The sequence below is a fragment of the Helianthus annuus genome, chromosome 8 (genome assembly GCF_002127325.2).
Source record: "Helianthus annuus cultivar XRQ/B chromosome 8, HanXRQr2.0-SUNRISE, whole genome shotgun sequence".
NCBI lineage: Eukaryota > Viridiplantae > Streptophyta > Magnoliopsida > Asterales > Asteraceae > Helianthus > Helianthus annuus.
Genome location: NC_035440.2, coordinates 71,778,497 through 71,797,194, shown reverse-complemented (window position 1 = coordinate 71,797,194; position 18,698 = coordinate 71,778,497). Strand labels below are relative to the sequence as shown.

The following is an 18,698-nucleotide window of genomic DNA, read 5'->3' as shown; positions in this document are numbered from 1 at the left end:
AAATGTAAGCGTTAAGATATAGCGTGTTGTAATAAGCGATGTGTTTGCGAAAATATACGAAGTAGCGTAGTTTGCAATATAGTTTACATTATGATATCTCTGGTGCTAGGCGTAACGAGTGTAACGAGAGTAACAAGCGCCAAAGTGCGGGTTGTTACAATTTTTTTATCTACGTGTTTGTATAAATTCAAATTCATTTACGTTCGACGTATTTTTTTTCGAAAATGAGTCAATGTCAAATATAATACGTTTTGGTGCTTATTTTTTTTTTTTTGGTTTGCGTTTTGATGTAAATTGTGTTCAGAAACGAGTGCGATCATGTATGAAGGTTTCATTAGACGGTATAAATTCGAGTTACTTTACGTTTCATGAGTCCTGTCAAATATAATACGTTTTCGTGCTTATTTTTATGGACGTCTTCAGTGGATCTACGTTTTGATGTTTATGTACGTATCGGTATAAATTTAAGTTGGTTCATGTTTTGACGCAATTTGATTCGAAAATGAGTCATGTCAAATATAATATATTTTCGTGCTTATTTTATGGACGTTTTCAGTTGGTATACGTTTTAACGTAAGAAAATTTCGAAAATGGTTCATGTCAAATATCATACGTTTTAATTAGGTCATATAAATTCAAGTTAATTACGTTTAACGGGTCATGTCAAATATAAAATGTTTTTGTGCTTATTTTTAGTTTTTATGAACGTTTTTATTTGGCCTACGTTTTAATCAATAAATAATTACAAAAAATTCAGAACCAACCCCGTAACGCGGGGAATGAATTCTAGTTATTTATAAGAAAACAGATACAAATAAAAAAAGTCGATTTTAATATCATTTCAGTTTATTCAGTTATATATAAACATATAACCATAAATATTTTTTTATATATGGAAAATCCTATCCTACACAGAAATTACATGACAATGTCAAGTAAACGGGCATCAATCATAAATAAACCATAAAACTAGACGATAAAAAATCATGACTAAATCATCAGTTTCTCAATTGTGTCTCTATTTCGCTTATTAGACCATGTGTAGTGGGACATTATTATAATGCACATCCATTTGGCATGAAGTGACATGTGGTATATGAGGCACTATGGGAGGTGAAGGTAAAAAGGGGTGTAGTGGTATAATCCTCAATAATACCTTAACAATTATTAGTCAATTATTATCTTTTTAGAAAAATAAAATAAATAATATTATCATAAATGAGTTGGAAATTTCTTATTGGTCATATAAAAGTTGAGGAGGCATGTTTGAGAAAACGTCAAACACAATTTTTGGACGAAACCGCCCCAGGGGCGGTGTGAGAAGCGTTCTGGGACATTATGGGGCCAAAAAACGTCCAAATCACTCACTATACTACGCATGATCTTATGGTTAAGTTATTCGGCCTTTGAAATTCTCCTATCAAATTCAATACCGACCCATGGCATTATAGCCTAGTGGTATCTTGGTGGTGGGATAAGGCTTATGACCATTAGGTCATAGGTTCGATTCCCAGAAAGGGGGGTTTTTTCCTAGATTTATTGGGTTTCCTCCTGAATTGGTGTATAGACATTATTGTCTAGTAGAGATGGATATGATCGGGTGATTCTGCTGGTGGCACGATGATACTCCAGTAATCCGTCAGTGATCCAAATTTGCCGTTTAAAAAAATATCAAATTCAATACCGGATACCCTACTTAAAACAAAAGTAATAAATGTTACATATTTGTTTACTCATTTGCGATGCCACATTAATTATTTAAATAATGGTCAAATCAATCTTATTGCATTCCAAAGTTGGGGATTATAAAATAGATCATCACACTATGGTCCCTATTGGCCTTCATGTCCTATAAATACCATTGACAACCACACCATCTCCTTCCTCATAAAGCTTTCACTCTAAATTCCTCCATTACTAAAATACATTTTCTGGTTTTGAGGTATCGAACACAATGATCCGACAGAGTCCCTTCCTTGGTCGCTTTGCTCAGATCTCATTGTCAAAGGTCTCATCTTTCTTCATTTCTTTTTCTTTCATAATTTCCATTTTAATGGCTATTTTGAGGAAACTAAGGTATGAGTTTATGCTTAATTTCATGGGGGTAACAAAACTTCACATTTCTTTAATTTCGTATTTCCAATTTAAATACACTAATTGTATGATCTGTGTATGGTTAAACAGATAAATTAAAGAACATTTGGAGATTAGGAAATTGTAGGTGAATTTGCATAGCATTTTGTGTGACATTATATTTCTGTATGGAAAGGAAAAACCATCTCCTATTAATGAGGATGTACTGATTAGCATCAATGGATATTATTAATCATGACCTTGTCTAATAGTATAATGAGTAATTCTTTTTCTTTAACGACTAAGGGGGTGCTTGGCTAAACTTATTTAACTTAAAAAAGAACATTTTGTTAAAAGGACTTATTGATTTATTATTTTTTGAAAAATAGTTTTTAAAAAAGTGTTTAAATTAGTTTATGTGGTGAGAAAATCAAATAAGTCAATAATTTGTTTTTAAAAAATGTTTGGCTTAGTTTATTAATGTAAAATAACTAAGGAGCTTCAAAAAGCCACAAAGTTTGTATGAAAAATTATAAAGAGTTTCAAAAAGTCACAATTTCTAACTTTTCAAAACTAAACTGACTTTTTATCTCTAACAAGAAGTCATTTTAAAAAAATCTTTTTGAGTTTGCCAAACACTTTTTCTTCTTATTAACTTTTTATAAAAGTCAATAAGTTATAAGAAGGTGTTGAAAAGCTTAATCAAACACCCCTAACTATATACGAGTGTCTTCTATGCATTGAACAAGTGAGATCTAACGAGTAACTAACTCCGTAACAAACTAAAAAAGGATAAACATAACAAACTAAAGTTACAACAACTATGCCCAGTGTACAGTGGTGGAACTAGGAAGGAGCATTTGGTACTTGGTACCGGTATCGAATTTTTCAGTACTGATTCGGTACCCACTTTTTGGCATTTCGATACCGGTACTTTCGGTTCGTTGCCGATAAAATACTGATTTTTACCTTCAAATACCAGTACCGTATCGGTCCCGTACCGATACCCACTTTTGGAGATTTTCAATACGGTACTGATACCACGCTCATCCCTAGGTAAAACCAGAAGTTTTAAAGTTTTACATTGGAGGGTCGTAATGGAAATGTTTATGTTTTACGTTCGTCAAGTACTTCAATAAATCATTTACACAAGGGTGGGTCACCAACATTCTTATTTTCTAATAAGTTTACTTTTTACGACTTATTTTAGGCTATGGGATGTATTACGTCACGTCAGATCCACGTTATCCAGGGGGACTTTATCACGCTTTCCCTTAACTTGCAGGGTGTGGCATAAAGCCCCCCTTCAAACAATAGCTCTCTCACCTGCAACCAATCACCCCTCGATCCTGCCAAATCTTCTTCGTTACCATGTTGGCGAAACCACCATGGCGCCCCCTCTTAAATCAGTGGGTATGGACGGTGGCGCCCCACCGACGCTATTGTTGATGAGGTGGCAGGGGTGACGCCCTCCACACCCTCCGGCCTTATAGTTAAGTTTAGCAATAAATAACATATTAACACAGGAGCAGTTCTAGACTTCTAGGTGAAAGTATAATTCTTTTTCTTGGTTATATGTATAGAATACCCCTAATCAAATAATAAGATACCCCAAAGAAAAGTATCCTAGCCAGAGAGAAGCATATAAACTATATTTCTTCTGGTCGCAATGTCTCTGGAAGTTATGAAGCCAAGAAGATGATGAATCAAAGAGAAATAAAATGATAAAATTGATGGTACACTTTTATTGAAAAGAAAACGAGCTGACCTGACACATTGCAAAAGGCTTCTGTCCTATTCGTACTTTATTATTATTATTACTAGATTATTAGACCCGTGTACTACACGGGTTTAAGGATATAAATTTGTAAATTATTTAATTTTATATTCTCTTCGTAAATTTCTATAAGTGAATTCTTTACCGTAGATAATGCAACAGTTAGTCATGTGTAAAAACTAATTCTCTTATAAACAAACCAACTTTACATAAAAATTGTCCTATAATTTTATTTATCGTCATGGCAAAACATTGGGCGAGAGGAATCTATCTCTTTTCAATATAAATGAAATATTTCTATTTGGCGGTATTAATCCCGGATAAAAAAAGAGCAAGACCCACCCGACGAAATCTAGGGATAAATGTTCAAGTGTTATTATTACTTCCGGAGGATAATATGAGTGTCTCAATAACCTAGTCACCTAGTGATAGGACCTGTAGTCGAGTTTGTTACATAAACTATTCTTTCAATGAATATTTCTTAATAATGTCACTGGAACATTGACCTTTGTTAATTATCAATGGTATGCAAGCCTAAAAATATAACTCCATTTAGGACATCCAGTGAGTATAGACTTGTATCAAAATTAGTATGAAGATATTATATCCTTAAACGCGTTTGTTACATAGGTCTAATAACATTAAAAGTGTTTTCAAAGCATGAAAGTAAACCGGTTTTCAAATATCAGATTAACCTATTATTTACCTTTTTTATTATTATAATATAAAATAATAATTTATTGTAAAGAAATCCTTTATTTAAAGAATAAGAAGGTGTTGTCACATTGACATTATATAAAATTGTTTATTATAAGTAGAATTGTTACTAATAACTAACTATATATTTTAGATAAGTCAAAATTAAATAATTAGTGTCTAAGTAAACAATAAAATATTTATTAGTATTAAGTTGTTAAGGAATTTTTTGTTGTTTTGTATTAATTAATTAAATAATTAATAATAATAATAATAATAAATGTGAATTGAAGGAGAAAATGACATATGGCTTTAAGTAGGCTTTTGTTTAGTATGAGAATGCCATGTGGCATTATCTATACCTTTTTATTAGTATTAGATTATTATTATTATTATTATTATTATTATTATTATTATTATTATTATTATTATTATTATTATTATTATTATTATTATTATTATTATTATTATTATTATTATTATTATTAGACCATGTGCAGTGCTTAGAAAAATAATGCCCCCACCATGGGGTATTATTCGACAGGTAGCAGTCCAGTCAGCATGGGGCGTTATTGAAAAAGTGGTGTAATGGGAATAATGCCCAATAATCCCTTTTAGGCGTTTTTTTTTTAAAGCAAGCTAGTTTCTCATTGGCCAGTCAAACACAGTCAACCCATCACAATCTCTTTTAGGCGTGGTTTAAAAACGCCAAGCCATTTTTTTTTTAAAAACTACCCCATAACGCCCTATGTAATGGGGAGGGGGCGTTTTTTTTTTGGATTTTTTTCAAAAATAATGCCCCACTACGAGTGGTCTTATTATTATTATTATTATTATTATTATTATTATTATTATTATTATTATTATTATTATATAATTATATAATTATTATTCTTTCACTCCTAATACTTAATAATCTGTCTTGATTAGTTATTTAGTTTTACATTGCATTTTTATTTATTGATATTATTGTTTATACAGAAACCACTATGTTGTAAATTTGATTAAAAACACATTTTTTAAAAATTTATTCTAAAAAACACATTTTTCTATAAATTTTGTATACTTTTCAAAAACATCTTACATCCAAATTTTACCTCTACCTCTATCTTACTCATTGACACTTATTTTATTATTATTATTGTTATTATTTTCTCTTTTCTATACACTCAAAAAAAATATAAGGTCTAAATATAGATGTGTACTTTACTATTCTATAAAATGTTCTTTATAACTATAATAGAGAATCTAATGTGGTGTTGTTTTAGTTGTTTTCTCTATATTATATAGAAAGTATGAAAATAGAGGTTGCAATGTGAATACTCTAAGGCTTTATAGTGATGATTAATTGATTATAAGTCGTTTCTTTTTAGAAATTATTTTTCCTAAATACTTATCCGGTACTAAAAACTATGAAAAGAGGCACAGTTAATCGGTACTAAAAAAATTATAAAAGGAGAAAGAGTTAAAAATATCTGAAGCGGAGATGTAGATAAGTTCTCCCGAAAACATAATCATATTTTAGGAGGTGCATTCTTCTTACTCACCCCATGCCTTGGTATTATAAGGGATTCTAGGGGATGATTGATTCTAGCATAAACGGGACAAAATTGGATTTTAGGTTAGCGTTTAGTTACTAATATTAGTTGTTATAGTGTATTTGATTTTATGAGTTTACGGTAAAAAATTACATTGTACGAATATACGGTAACAAAAAATATTTATGATACCTTTGAATTTTTCTTCTAAATCCATCATTGATTTAACAAGTTTTAAAGCTTGAATTTAGTTTCTTTTTTTAGTTACAGTACATTTTCAAGAAAAATATTTGTAATTCAGTATTTTAACATCCAGTTAACATGCAACCCATTTAATGCCTCTTAACACAAGGAGGAATTAGTTTGCAATTCCGGTTAATATGTCATGTTATCGTTAACACCTCAAATGTTAGAGTAAATAGTATGTCTTTTAAAGTTTAAAGTGTGGTAGGTGGCGAGATAGCGAAGTGAAGACATTGTACAACCGGGTACCAAACAAAAATCCCATCAGACATTAAATATTCATCGTCCAAAAAGAATCTTAAATATTCATTAAATGTTTTCACTCATCTTCAACCACCCATTTACTTCTTTATTTTTAGATAGTATTCATGCATCCTTCTCTTTTATCACTCACATAGATAAATATATATATATATAGAGGTGCTAAACGAGTCGTGTTCGCGGGTTGACAGGTTTAACCTAACCCGAATCCAAAAATTTTACACAAATCCGAACCCGACCCTAATCCGAAAATCGTATCATACATCATATGAACCCGAACACGACCTGAAGTTTCGTGGGTTAACCCTAGCATAGGCATGAGCAAATGGTATAAAATACCGATCCCATCCCGATCCCGATACCGATAATCCCGATCCCGACATGTTTCAGTATCGGAAACGGTATCCACATTTTGGATTTTTCGGTATCGGTACGGTACAGTATCGGTAAAATACCGACTTTTACCTTCAAAATACCGATACCGTACCGAACCGACATGTTTCGGTATCAGTATCGGTATCAAGTATTCATGAAATTTCGGGATCAGGATTATCGGTATCGGGACGGGATTGGTATTTGCTCATCCCTACCCTAGCACGACCCGTTCAACCCAAATTTTTTGATTTTTTTTTTCTAAAATTAATATATTAAAATTAAAATATACTTAAAAAACACAAATGAATATAATAATATCATATTTAAATTATAAAATTTGTGTTAGTTTCTTTTTTAAGCTATAATCATGGCATAAAATACACACCCCATTTAATTAATGACAAAATATATTGTAAAAAATATTAGGCTTGTAAATGAGCTGAACGAACACGAACGATGCATGTTCATGTTCGTTTATTTACCTTTAACCGAACAAACGATCGGACACAAACATTTAAATGAACGGATTTTCATGTTCGTGTTCGTTCGTTAAGAAAATGAACATGTTCATGTTTTTTATGTTCGTTCGCTAAAAGTATAAACGAATGGTTTACGAACATAAACACACACAAACATACATAATTGAACATAAAAGAACATAACAAATCATAACAGACGTAATTTAACTAGGCTTTGATTGTATAGCAGTAGTAGAGGAGAAGAAGAACCTAAATATAGGTAAACCTTAATTCACGTTTCATATGATAGAAATGATTGCTTTTAAATTGGAAAATATAAATTAAATATATCAATACCATATAAAAGAAAGTTTTGAAATCGGAAAGTCAAAGCTAGTTATGGGATGATAAAGAAAATTAAATAGATTTTTAAATTTAATTAGTAATAACTAAATTTAAAAAATAAACATAAACAAACGGATATAAACGAACACGAACGAACGAATTTAAATGAACGAACATAAACGAACATAAATGAACAAATATAAACGAACGTAAATGAACAAACATAAACGATCGTTCATGAACGTAAGTGAACAAACGGGACATTGTTCATGTTCGTTCACTTATTAAATAAACGAACATGAACGAATTTCCTGCCGAACGATTCATGAACGGTTTACTGAACGTTCGGTTCATTTACAAGCCTAAAAAATATAATATGGTATAAATGTGTTAAACGGGTCAACCCGCCAACCTGACCAGGTTGACCCGAACCCGACCTAAACGGGTTCGCGGGTTCAACCTGAAACTAACCTGAACCCATTTAGACTAAACCTAAACCCGCGAATTTCGTGTTAGGTTCGTGTCGGGTTTTCGGGTCGTGTCAGAAATCCACACCCCTAGATACATATATAGAGAGGGAGAAATAGAGTGAAAAGGGTGTGAGAATAATATATAAGGATGTGAGAGAAGTAAAAGTTTTTTTTTCTCTTATAAACTCACCGGTCGCCAGCATGCCTAAAAGCTTCAACTAAAAAGCTCAAAAATTGTTCTCGCTCTTCTCTTTTAACAAACTATAGTAAATAACAAGTTCATCTCTTACGGAGGTTTCTTTAATAGTTTTGAAAGAAGCTTTTATATTAGTGTTCTCTTACGGAGGTTTCTTTAATAGTTTTGAAAGAAGCTTTTATATTAGTGTGTATATACAAAGAGTGAATCAAATAGAAAGTTAATTTTGTGTAACTAGGGTAAGAAGTCTTCTTAGTCTTCAACATTTTTAATAAATGGTCGAGATCAAAGTGTAGAAATAAGAAGAAGCAATGAAGGTGTGTATAGTTACAAGCTCAAGCCTCGGTTAAATGTTGTTACGTGTGAAACAGCTCGTGAAAAGCCCTAATCATTATTATGTTAATATTATAAGTTGTGTTTAAATTGAAATCCTAAATTAGACTTTGTGGTGATATTATTGAAGGTCAGAGGAAGATGCTTAACGACACATGTTGCTTCAACACTTCAAGAAACTAAACATATGATCAGGTCAGTTAGGTGACACATGGTTTACAGATCGATATATATAATATATATACATATAACTAATTATCATGGCCGGCTCTAGGGGTGGGTGAGCCGCACCCTCGGCCGAGACCCGTTTTTCCAAGGGGCCTAAATTTTGTTTTTTTTTTTATACATTTTGTATATAAATATATAGAATATGAATATGAATTGTAAATAAAATATGATTTGGCCCAATGGTTAATACTCTTGTATAGTTGCATCCCTAAAATTAATCTAATAATCACCATAAACAATAAATTCAACTAATAATCACGAGAAACTGTATAAATTCAATTAATAATCACCAGAAACTATATAAAATCAAGCTGAATAAATTAATCTAATAATCACCAGAAACTTCATGAAACAAGATTTGAAGTTGTTGAATAAAAGATGGAACAATAAAAGATAAGCTAGGTAGCTTGTAAGAAGCTTTGACTTTGACCAGCTTACCTCCAGCAACAAACTTCTTCAAATATCTCAAATCGAACAACAAAATTCACATCAATTATTCAAACAGTCAACAGTTTCAGATCGATTACTCAATCGAACCACCGCACCTAACCCCCGCCGCCGCACCTAACACCACCTCCACCTCCACCACCGCACCTAACCCTCCGCCGCAGTTGGTCACCGTCCACAACCCACCACCACTCCGGCCACCACCACCTGTAACTGCCCCTAACACCACCTCCGCCACCACTTCGACCACCACCACCTACAACCGCCCCTTACACCACCTCCACTATCGCTAATCCACCTTCACCATCCACCACAACCCACTACCGCATCCACCATCACAAACCCACCACCACATCCATCTTCACCATCCACAAACCCACCACCACAAAAATCCAGATCTACGAAAACACCTCCACCGTCGCCGTCGTTCTCAAACACCTCTACCATCACCGTTGGATTCACCGGTCAGAGATATACAGAGAGAAGAGAGACAGAACATGAGAGGGAGAGAGAGAGAGAGAGAGAGAGAGAGAGAGATGGCAGATTTTTTTGTATTTATAAATCTTTTTATTTTTTTACAAACTAGCCCCTAAACATAAGCTATTTTACAAAATAGTCCCTGAAGAGATGAAATGACAAGAATACCCTCATGTGCAGAGCACATGACCAGATTTAACAAAAAAATCTAACTGTGTTTGGCCTAAAGGACATAACGTGTAAGATTTTGAAACATTAAGGACAAAATTTGTCAACTTTTGCGCTAAAGGACAGCGCCTGCAATTTGGTGTAAACATAAAGGACAAAACTTGTAATTTACTCTTGTTTTTTTATTTCATGTTTCTATTCTTAGAAGTAGTTATAGGTTTCTAGTTTTATCATTAATTTCAAATGTTGACCCGCAAATAAGAGACTTACATCCGGGGTCTTTTTAATGTTACGTTAATAAAAAATAGTTTATATAATTCATTAGGCTTAAAGGCCTTTTTTAGCTCATACGAGGCACTTAAATTCTCAGGGATGGCCTTGCTAATTATTTAGTAACAGTTTTTGCCTTCACTTTTTTACTAACAATTAAAATGTTTTGGTTTATAGAGACGAGGAATATGCTGACATTGATTGGAACAACTTGGGTTATGGAATCATTAAAACCGATTACATCTACAAGGCTAAATGCACACCAAACAACACTTTTGAGCAAGGTCAAGTAAGCGATTATGAGAACATTGAGTTAAGCCCGGCTGCTGGAGTTTTAAACTACGGTCAGGTAATTTATAGGCGTGTTAAAGTTTTTCTGGAAGAAGAAAGTGGCAAGATTTTGAATAGATATACTGAATTTTTAATGATACTACGCATAGGGGATTTTTGAAGGTACAAAAGCTTTTAGGGGAGAAAACGGTAGGATTCTGTTGTTTCGACCGGATCAAAATGCAATCCGTATGCAAATTGGAGCCGAGAGAATGTGCATGCAATCTCCATCCTTTAAACAATTTGTAGATGCGGTGAAACAAACTGCTATAGCAAACAAACGTTGGGTATTTTACTTTCTCGGAGTGAATTCATACTTTAACTTTCAATAATTTTGGAAATCGAAATTTATCTCAATAGATTTAATACTAATAAATTATTGGATCTAAACAAATCTTAACGATTTTTTATATTAATTTATTAGGATTTTTTTAACAAGTTATTGGATCGAAACAAATCTTAACGATTTTTTATATTACTTTATGCCGCTTTTTTAAATAAATTATTGGATCTAAACAAATCTTAACGATTTTTTATATTAATTTACTAGGTTAGAACCTCATTTATTACACATGATGAGTAAATATAATTTTATATATTAAATATTAAAAAACTATATATTTAAGAACCTCGTGTGTTGTGTGAGTTGAATAAATGTAATTTTATATACCAAACAATAAAAAAGTGATATTTAAAAAAAACCTGTGTTCACGGTTGGAAGAAATGTAATTTTATTTACTAAATAATAAAAAGTTATATTTAAAAAAAACATTGTATATTGTACGGGTTGAATAAATTTAATTTTATATAGAAAATAATTAAAAAATGTTATATCTTTAAAAACCCTGTGTATTACATGGGTTTATCTAATTTTAAAAAAAAATCTTTCTAAATCAAAATGGATTTTTTTTATTATTTTTTAAATTAGGTTAATACTATTTTAAATTTTTGGTTTGATTAATAAGTTGTTTAATATAATTTATCATAATTAACAATAACTAGAATTACCACCCGCCGCAATGCGGCGGGGGATGCGTTAGTTATAACATATTAGATGAAAAGCAAATGTTTCTTACATGACCGCGAGCCTATGTGTAAAACATAGAAAATAATAACTGAGCCGATCTATGACCCACGCATTGCAACAGACCTATCAAACGGAGAAAAATAGACGGGTTGTGGCGGGCGTGTCAAACAGGATAAAGTAGATGAAAAAATGTTAAACTCCACATGCATGTTGTGGCATGTTAACTTGGAAAATCTAGAACGAAACGTTAAACACAAAACTTGCGATAGATGAAAAGTATATGGGGTCAAAGTTGCAAAAGTTGAAAAGCTTTAGGTTAATTAAAAAAAAAAATCAAAGTGGTTAAATCGTAAAAGATGAAAATTTTTGAAGAGTCCAAATTAATCAAAGAGGTTAAATTGTATAAGATGGAAACTTTTGAAGTAGAAGTGAAAAATCAACTTAATCAAAGGGGTTAAATTACCAAAGATTGAAACCTTAAACTAAAATTGTTAAAGATTGATACTTTAGGGTTAAAAAGAGAAAATTCCATTTTTTTTAAAACTCCCAAAGCAAAAAGTACAACACATGTATGCATAAATAAGTTGCTAATTTATAGGTTTATAATAACATTAACAATAATTAATATGCATGTTTATCTACTGTTAAGTGAAATAATGCTTTTTAGTTTAGATAAAACTTTACGATTTGAAGTTAAGTTTATGCCAATGATTTAGAGTTTATAAGATTTATATTAATTTTATTAACATTTAATAATTTAAATTAAATAATAATTATCCACAATTAAGGATGGTCTAGAATAATGACAAGTAATAATTTAAATTAAATAATAATTATCTACAATTAAGGATTGTCTAGAATAATGACAAGTGTACTTTCATCGGTTTCTTTTATTATATTGTATAGATTCAGTTTTTTTTTTTTTTTTTCAGATTCCACCCCCTGGAAAAGGATCATTGTACATTAGGCCTTTGCTCATTGGAAGTGGGCCCACATTGGGTGTGTCTCCCGCTCCCGAGTATACATTCTTAGTATACGCCTCACCCGTAGGCAATTATTTCAAGGTTTTTATTCGTCTTTATTTCACTAATGTTTAATTACTTGTTTTTCTTATATATGGTAATAAACTATACATTTATACGGTTTTTGTTTACAAAAATATAGGAGGGTACAAAACCGTTGAACTTATACGTTAATACCGAATCTCATCGTGCAACTAGTGGCGGGACAGGAGGCGTAAAAAGCATAACCAATTATGCCCCGGTACAAATAAAACTTAATAGTCATTAGTGTTTGAAATCGTAGTCGCGAAATACATTAATATTTAATACATTCTTACGTTTAGGTACTAAAAGCTATATCAAGAGCCAAGGAACAAGGGTTCTCCGATGTGGTGTACCTTGATTCGGTTCACAAAAAGTACATCGAGGAAGCTAGTTGTTCCAATATTTTCCTTGTTAAGGTACTTAGCCTTGCATGATTTATGGGATCAAAGTTCTAGATCATGTATATAAAGAAAAGATTGTTTATCATGGAACCAATTTTAAGTAGAAAAGTATGAAAACTAACATAATCATTTGCACCTATCACTAAATCTAGTCATCATTATCTACTTAATATTAGTCATTTATTAAATACACCCATGATATGTGGACATATCCATACACAACCTTGCATACATTGCTATTGGTCATAGTTAATAGGTTATGGTGGTCAAATTTCTATGCATTCATATATTTGAGTCACAAATACTCTCCTTAGCATGCTAGTGGAAGACACCTCACCCTTGTGTGTTTTGCGTCATGTGACAGTCCAGTCAGTTATGTGGCATTATGGTGCGTTTTTTTTTAAATGGGTGTAGTTGAGATGTAGGCATTGTAGGGCATTATGTTAAAATGTGTGTAAATAATTAAATTAAAAAAACCATCAAAAAGGGTATTGGATAACTAAAAAGAAGAAAAGTTGTCATTGGCCAAAGAAAAGAGTGGGGGGCGTGGAAAAAAGGACGCTTCTTAGATTTTTTTTTTTTTTTTTTTTTTGGAAAAAAACGCCGAAGGGGGTGATTTGAGGGCATGGAGGGGCGTTTTTTGGAAGAAAAAATGCCCATAAAAACCCCACTGCGGATAATCTTAATCCTCACATTCTTCTTCTTGCTCTAAGGCTACACCTATCAGCTTCTTTATTGGTGTGTGCATAATGTTGTTCTTCCTCCGTGTAGGGGAACGTCATTTCAACTCCTGCAACAATAGGTACAATCCTTGAAGGAATCACAAGAAAAAGCATAATTGATATCGCACGTGACTTAGGATACAAGGTAAAGTAGTATCAGTTTGAATTTATTTTCTAATAACCATCTAATAATGTTTCAAATGTTATAGGTCGAGGAACGTCTGGTTGCAGTAGACGAATTGATGGAAGCTGACGAAATATTCACTACTGGAACAGCCGTTAGTGTTGCTACCGTTGGTAGCGTAACATACAATGATCGAAGGTATAAAAATAACATTTACAATATATTCTAAATTAATAATTTCTTGAAATTCAAGTCTTTTTTTTCTTCTTTTTGTTGTTTACAGAGTGGAGTATAAAACGGGTGATGAGTTGGTGAGCCAGAAGTTGTACAAAACGCTAGTAGGGATTCAAGTTGGGAAGACTGAAGACAAGTTTAACTGGGTTGTTGAGATAAAGTAAAGATCTTAATATCGTTTATCTTTGTAATGGAAGGTCATGTTTGATTTGAAAAATAAAGACAAAGCACGTGAGTTTGAAAGAATGAATGAATGTATGTCTCTTTAAAATTTTATATGACCAATTCACATATGTGAAATGATATCAGCACTTTTCTTTATCAGCACATTGAAAAACAAAAGAAAGATCCAAATAAAGAATTAATTGCTTATTAGTATAATTATAAGGAATTCAAGATAATTGATATTATTTAGGTTATCATTTTACCATTTATCTATAATTGTTTGGATGACACATGACACTTTTTAAATGGTTTTTGCAGTTTGTATACGAATTGTGGTTTGTATTTGATCCTACTCCTACCCTATTAATTTATTTATTTTTACATTTACATATAGGATTTTTTTTAAATAATGTGCCCTTCAAAGTATCGGGCCCTGGCCGGTGGTGTTCCTCGCCCACCCTAAGGGCCGGCCATGCTTGTGAACCCAAATCAATTCGAGCCTTGCTAACACAATAATGATTTATCTAGATAATCTTAGTGACGTGTGTGCGGGTGTGTATTATTTTTAGATATATTTTAAGCACTTTTTACTCGCGAATCAAGCTTTAAATTTATAAAACACGATATAATACTATCACTCTACACACGTTAGGGCAATGCACCCATCGTGGACGTAGTATAGTGATGGCAAGATACCGAGTTCGTCCAATGACACAAGAGCTTTTAGTACCGGCTTATCGTTAACGTCTAATCTAACCAAATTTTCATTAAAAGTTTTGAAAGTTATAAAAGATAAGAGTAAACTTCCGTTTTGCTCCCTGTGGTTTGGTCACTTTAACGGTTTTGCCCCAAACCTTTAAAAATAGTCATTTTACTCCCTGATGTTTTGGTTTTGTAGCCAGTTTGCTCCCTGTGGGGAGTAAAACGCAAAAACAAACAATTTGGATGGAGTTAGAGGAGGGGAGCAAACTGGCAAAAAAACTGAAACATCAGGGAGTAAAATGGCTATTTTTAAAGGTTTGGAGCAAAACCGTTAAAGTGACCAAACCACATGGAGCAAATCGGAAGTTTACTCAAAAGATAAATTAGAAAATCAAAATAAAATATATGGAAAAAATAGACAAGAAGGAATCACTTGGTTCCAACTCCTCTTTTATGTATCCTTTGATGATTTCCGCACTTTGGGTTTTTGTAAGAGATTATCTTTAAGTTATGATAGTAGGCCCCCTTCCAGACAGCTTTACCCCCAACCTATTAGTCTGATTCAGCAGGGATACAGTCCCGCAAGGTCGGATTGTTGAAAGATAATTAAGTAAGTTATTAATGCGAAAAGTGGTAGGCCCCCTTTCTAGGCAGCGTTACCCTCAACCTATTGGCCCGAGTCAGCAAGGATACAGTCCCGCAAGGTCGGTTTAATGTTTTAATAGTAGTTTATAGATAAGGGATTACAAGCGGTTCTTACTTCCCCCGATTTGATGCTATCTGCCTCAAGGGAAGTCCTACTAAGCTTGAATCAGGCCCTCGCGGGATCTATACACTGAACGAGGCAAGAACTTTACCCAAACACCCTTCTAACCCCCTTCCAGGCAGTTAACGCACTTTAATAGACCGTAAAGACATGAATGAGTGAATCAACAAAACATGAAGAAATGATTAAGTAAATTTCACCTGTAATATAGAAAACTAGTTATTAAAGTCATTAATACATACCCAAATAAAAATTGTCAAAGACTGGAAATCAAAAGTAATACATAAAAGATTTGTTTTCACCAAGTGATTTAAGAGATTAGCCAAGCATGGCCTTTGTTTGACAAGAACTTTTACGGTCGATCTTGGATCCTGAGACTACTACACACTCTAAAAGACGAAAGATGGATGATAATGGTGGTAGGTGATGGTGTTGTAGTGGTGGTGGACTAGTGGCAAGTGTGAGAGAAGTGGTTTGCCAAGGGATGAGTTGGAATGAAACCAAGCACCCCTATTTATAGCTGAAATCAGACTGTTCACATGGCCCCGTGCCCACCTGGCACGGACCCGTGGCCTTCATTCTCTCTTTTCTTCATTAACTACGGTGTCAGGTCTTGTACTAACACGGCCCCGTGTGTCAACAACATGGCCCGTGGTGATTGTACTTGTTGTACTATCTCAGATTCTATGAATCTTAGAATTGACCACGACCCATGTTAAGTTGGCACGGCCCCGTGTTGGTTTGTCTTTTCTTGTTGTTTTTTTCTGCAGGGAATCTTGACTGGGCACGACCCCGTGCCTAAGCTTATGTTTTTGTTATTTTTGTTGGTTTGGATGTGGATGGGGGCTCGGCGAGTCGTGCCAATCCTTCTTCTTTGTATTTAGGTTGGTTTTTGCTGTTAATTTGTTCCTTTTGTGCGTTTAAGCTCTTTTGATCCTGTAAATAAATAAGGAAACAAAGAAAAATGTTTTTTCCAACATTAGTACCAAAAAAGGTTGATTTTACGCCTTGATGTAATTTGTATGTTGTATTTTACGTACATCACTTAGCATACTTACATTGTGACAAATGGCAATTAACCGGAAATTTCGTACAATCTAATCACTATTTTTATTCCATAATCTCATGCATTTAGCGTAATTTAATTACGTAACTGTGTCGTATATTAGATAACAGTGTTACGCCAAGAAAACAATGATATAACATATGTTGGCTTTCGTCGTGTCGCGAAACCAATTAAACTATGTCCTAAAAATGTTGGTAGAAAGTGTTGCGTCCACTATTCATGGTTACACTATTCATGCCAGCAAAGTTGAGGCAAAGTTGCTGAAACAAAACGAAACGATGAAAAACGACACAAGAATGACATAACTGAGTCCATATATATATGAAGACACTAATTTGAAAACACATCTTGCAAAAATACATAACTTTCCGGTACAACGCACTAATCACTAAATCGTCCGTTCGGTTAAAAATATAATAATTCTAACTCGTCTAAACTATTAGTTTAGCATTTCCGAGACTCCGGAATGATGACAAATGATAACAAATACATGAAAACAATATGGGGGTATTATTGACGGCGGAATAACAACTTACGACAAACCTTCGTCGGTACGACGCAAAAGTGCCGTAAACTAGCCGACGACCAAACGGAAAGCATCTAAAGTATCAAAATACAATTTCTACTAGTTTAGTGAACTAGTTAATGTTGATTTACATTCTGAATCCCTAATTACCCCTTAATGGTGTAATTAACCCCTAATCACCATACTTTACATAATTACCAAAATATCTATATTTTTAACATTTTTTATAAAAAGATATACATAATACCCCCTAGTCCAATTCGGTCAACAAGTGGGTCCCACCCACTTGATCTTGGTTGAAATTGTGAAAGATCTAAAGTATGGCCTTGTGTAGTTGTTGAAACACTTTACATACCTCATCATTTAACCGAGTTTTCAAGGCACATTCTTATCATCTTTTTACATACCTTTCAAACCTCAAGAACCCCTTTTGAAACCCCCATTTTCGGCAGCCACATAAACCCACCAAGAACTCACCATTTCAACCAATAAACTCCTCATTTTTTGTGACAACCCTCACAATTACAGGTACCGTACAACTTATTAATTTTAATTATGTGTTTAATGGCTGTGCTTGATTTCAACTGACGGTTTAAACTGCTTTATGAATTATGCATCATACATGCATATGCATCAAATTTGCATACAATCACTTCATTTATTACACACAAACTTTAGTGAGATACTTGATGCACAAAGCACAGTTAGCACAATGAGCGGATAACTCACAAACATGCTGACAATGCCAGCACATGGACAGACTATGTTTTAAGGCCAGTATGAGCCAGAGACAGGGTACTGCACTAGTATGGAGTGTAGGGAAGTGAGGATCATAAACTGCGTCACTAGGTGATAGTTAAAGTGCCGGGAAGTGCCTAAAACACACTTTAAGTGCAGAATTCTGCATTCATTTATAAAATTCAGCATTGTAACATACTAGTGAAGTGCAAAAATATGGCAGAAGGGTCCTGTATGCTTTCCTAAGTGCCTGGGGATTTATTGTGTTACAAAAATATATATAAAAGACACTTTACGTACTAATTAAACACTTTAACGGAACGGTATCCAACCGAACAACCGGACATTACTCGGAACACTAAATTTTTGCCAAACACATTGTTTATTTATTTCTTGGCTTGTCATGATCCCCGAACACCCTAACACCCACTAAATATCAAATAAATAACATATATAAGCTTACACTTGAAAACTAACTTACCATTACCATTTAGTT

General features: G+C 33.2%; 1 protein-coding gene across 2 annotated transcripts; it reads left to right on the top strand.

Annotated features, from left to right (window-relative positions):
• The first annotated feature begins 1,852 nt into the window (after window positions 1-1,852).
• LOC110873035 (branched-chain-amino-acid aminotransferase 2, chloroplastic) lies at window positions 1,853-14,515 on the top strand. Of its 2 annotated transcripts, XM_022121951.2 has the most exons (10): window positions 1,853-2,008; window positions 8,896-8,960; window positions 10,533-10,704; window positions 10,796-10,972; window positions 12,645-12,776; window positions 12,877-12,975; window positions 13,058-13,174; window positions 13,931-14,026; window positions 14,091-14,203; window positions 14,289-14,515. In XM_022121951.2, the coding sequence occupies exons 1-10, from the start codon at window positions 1,955-1,957 to the stop codon at window positions 14,401-14,403; spliced, it is 1,140 nt and encodes a 379-aa protein (XP_021977643.1). In that variant the 5' UTR covers window positions 1,853-1,954; the 3' UTR covers window positions 14,404-14,515. The 2 variants fall into 2 exon arrangements, with proteins under 2 accessions (XP_021977643.1, XP_021977644.1); XM_022121952.2 differs by lacking the exon at window positions 10,796-10,972.
• Window positions 14,516-18,698: the final 4,183 nt, after the last annotated feature.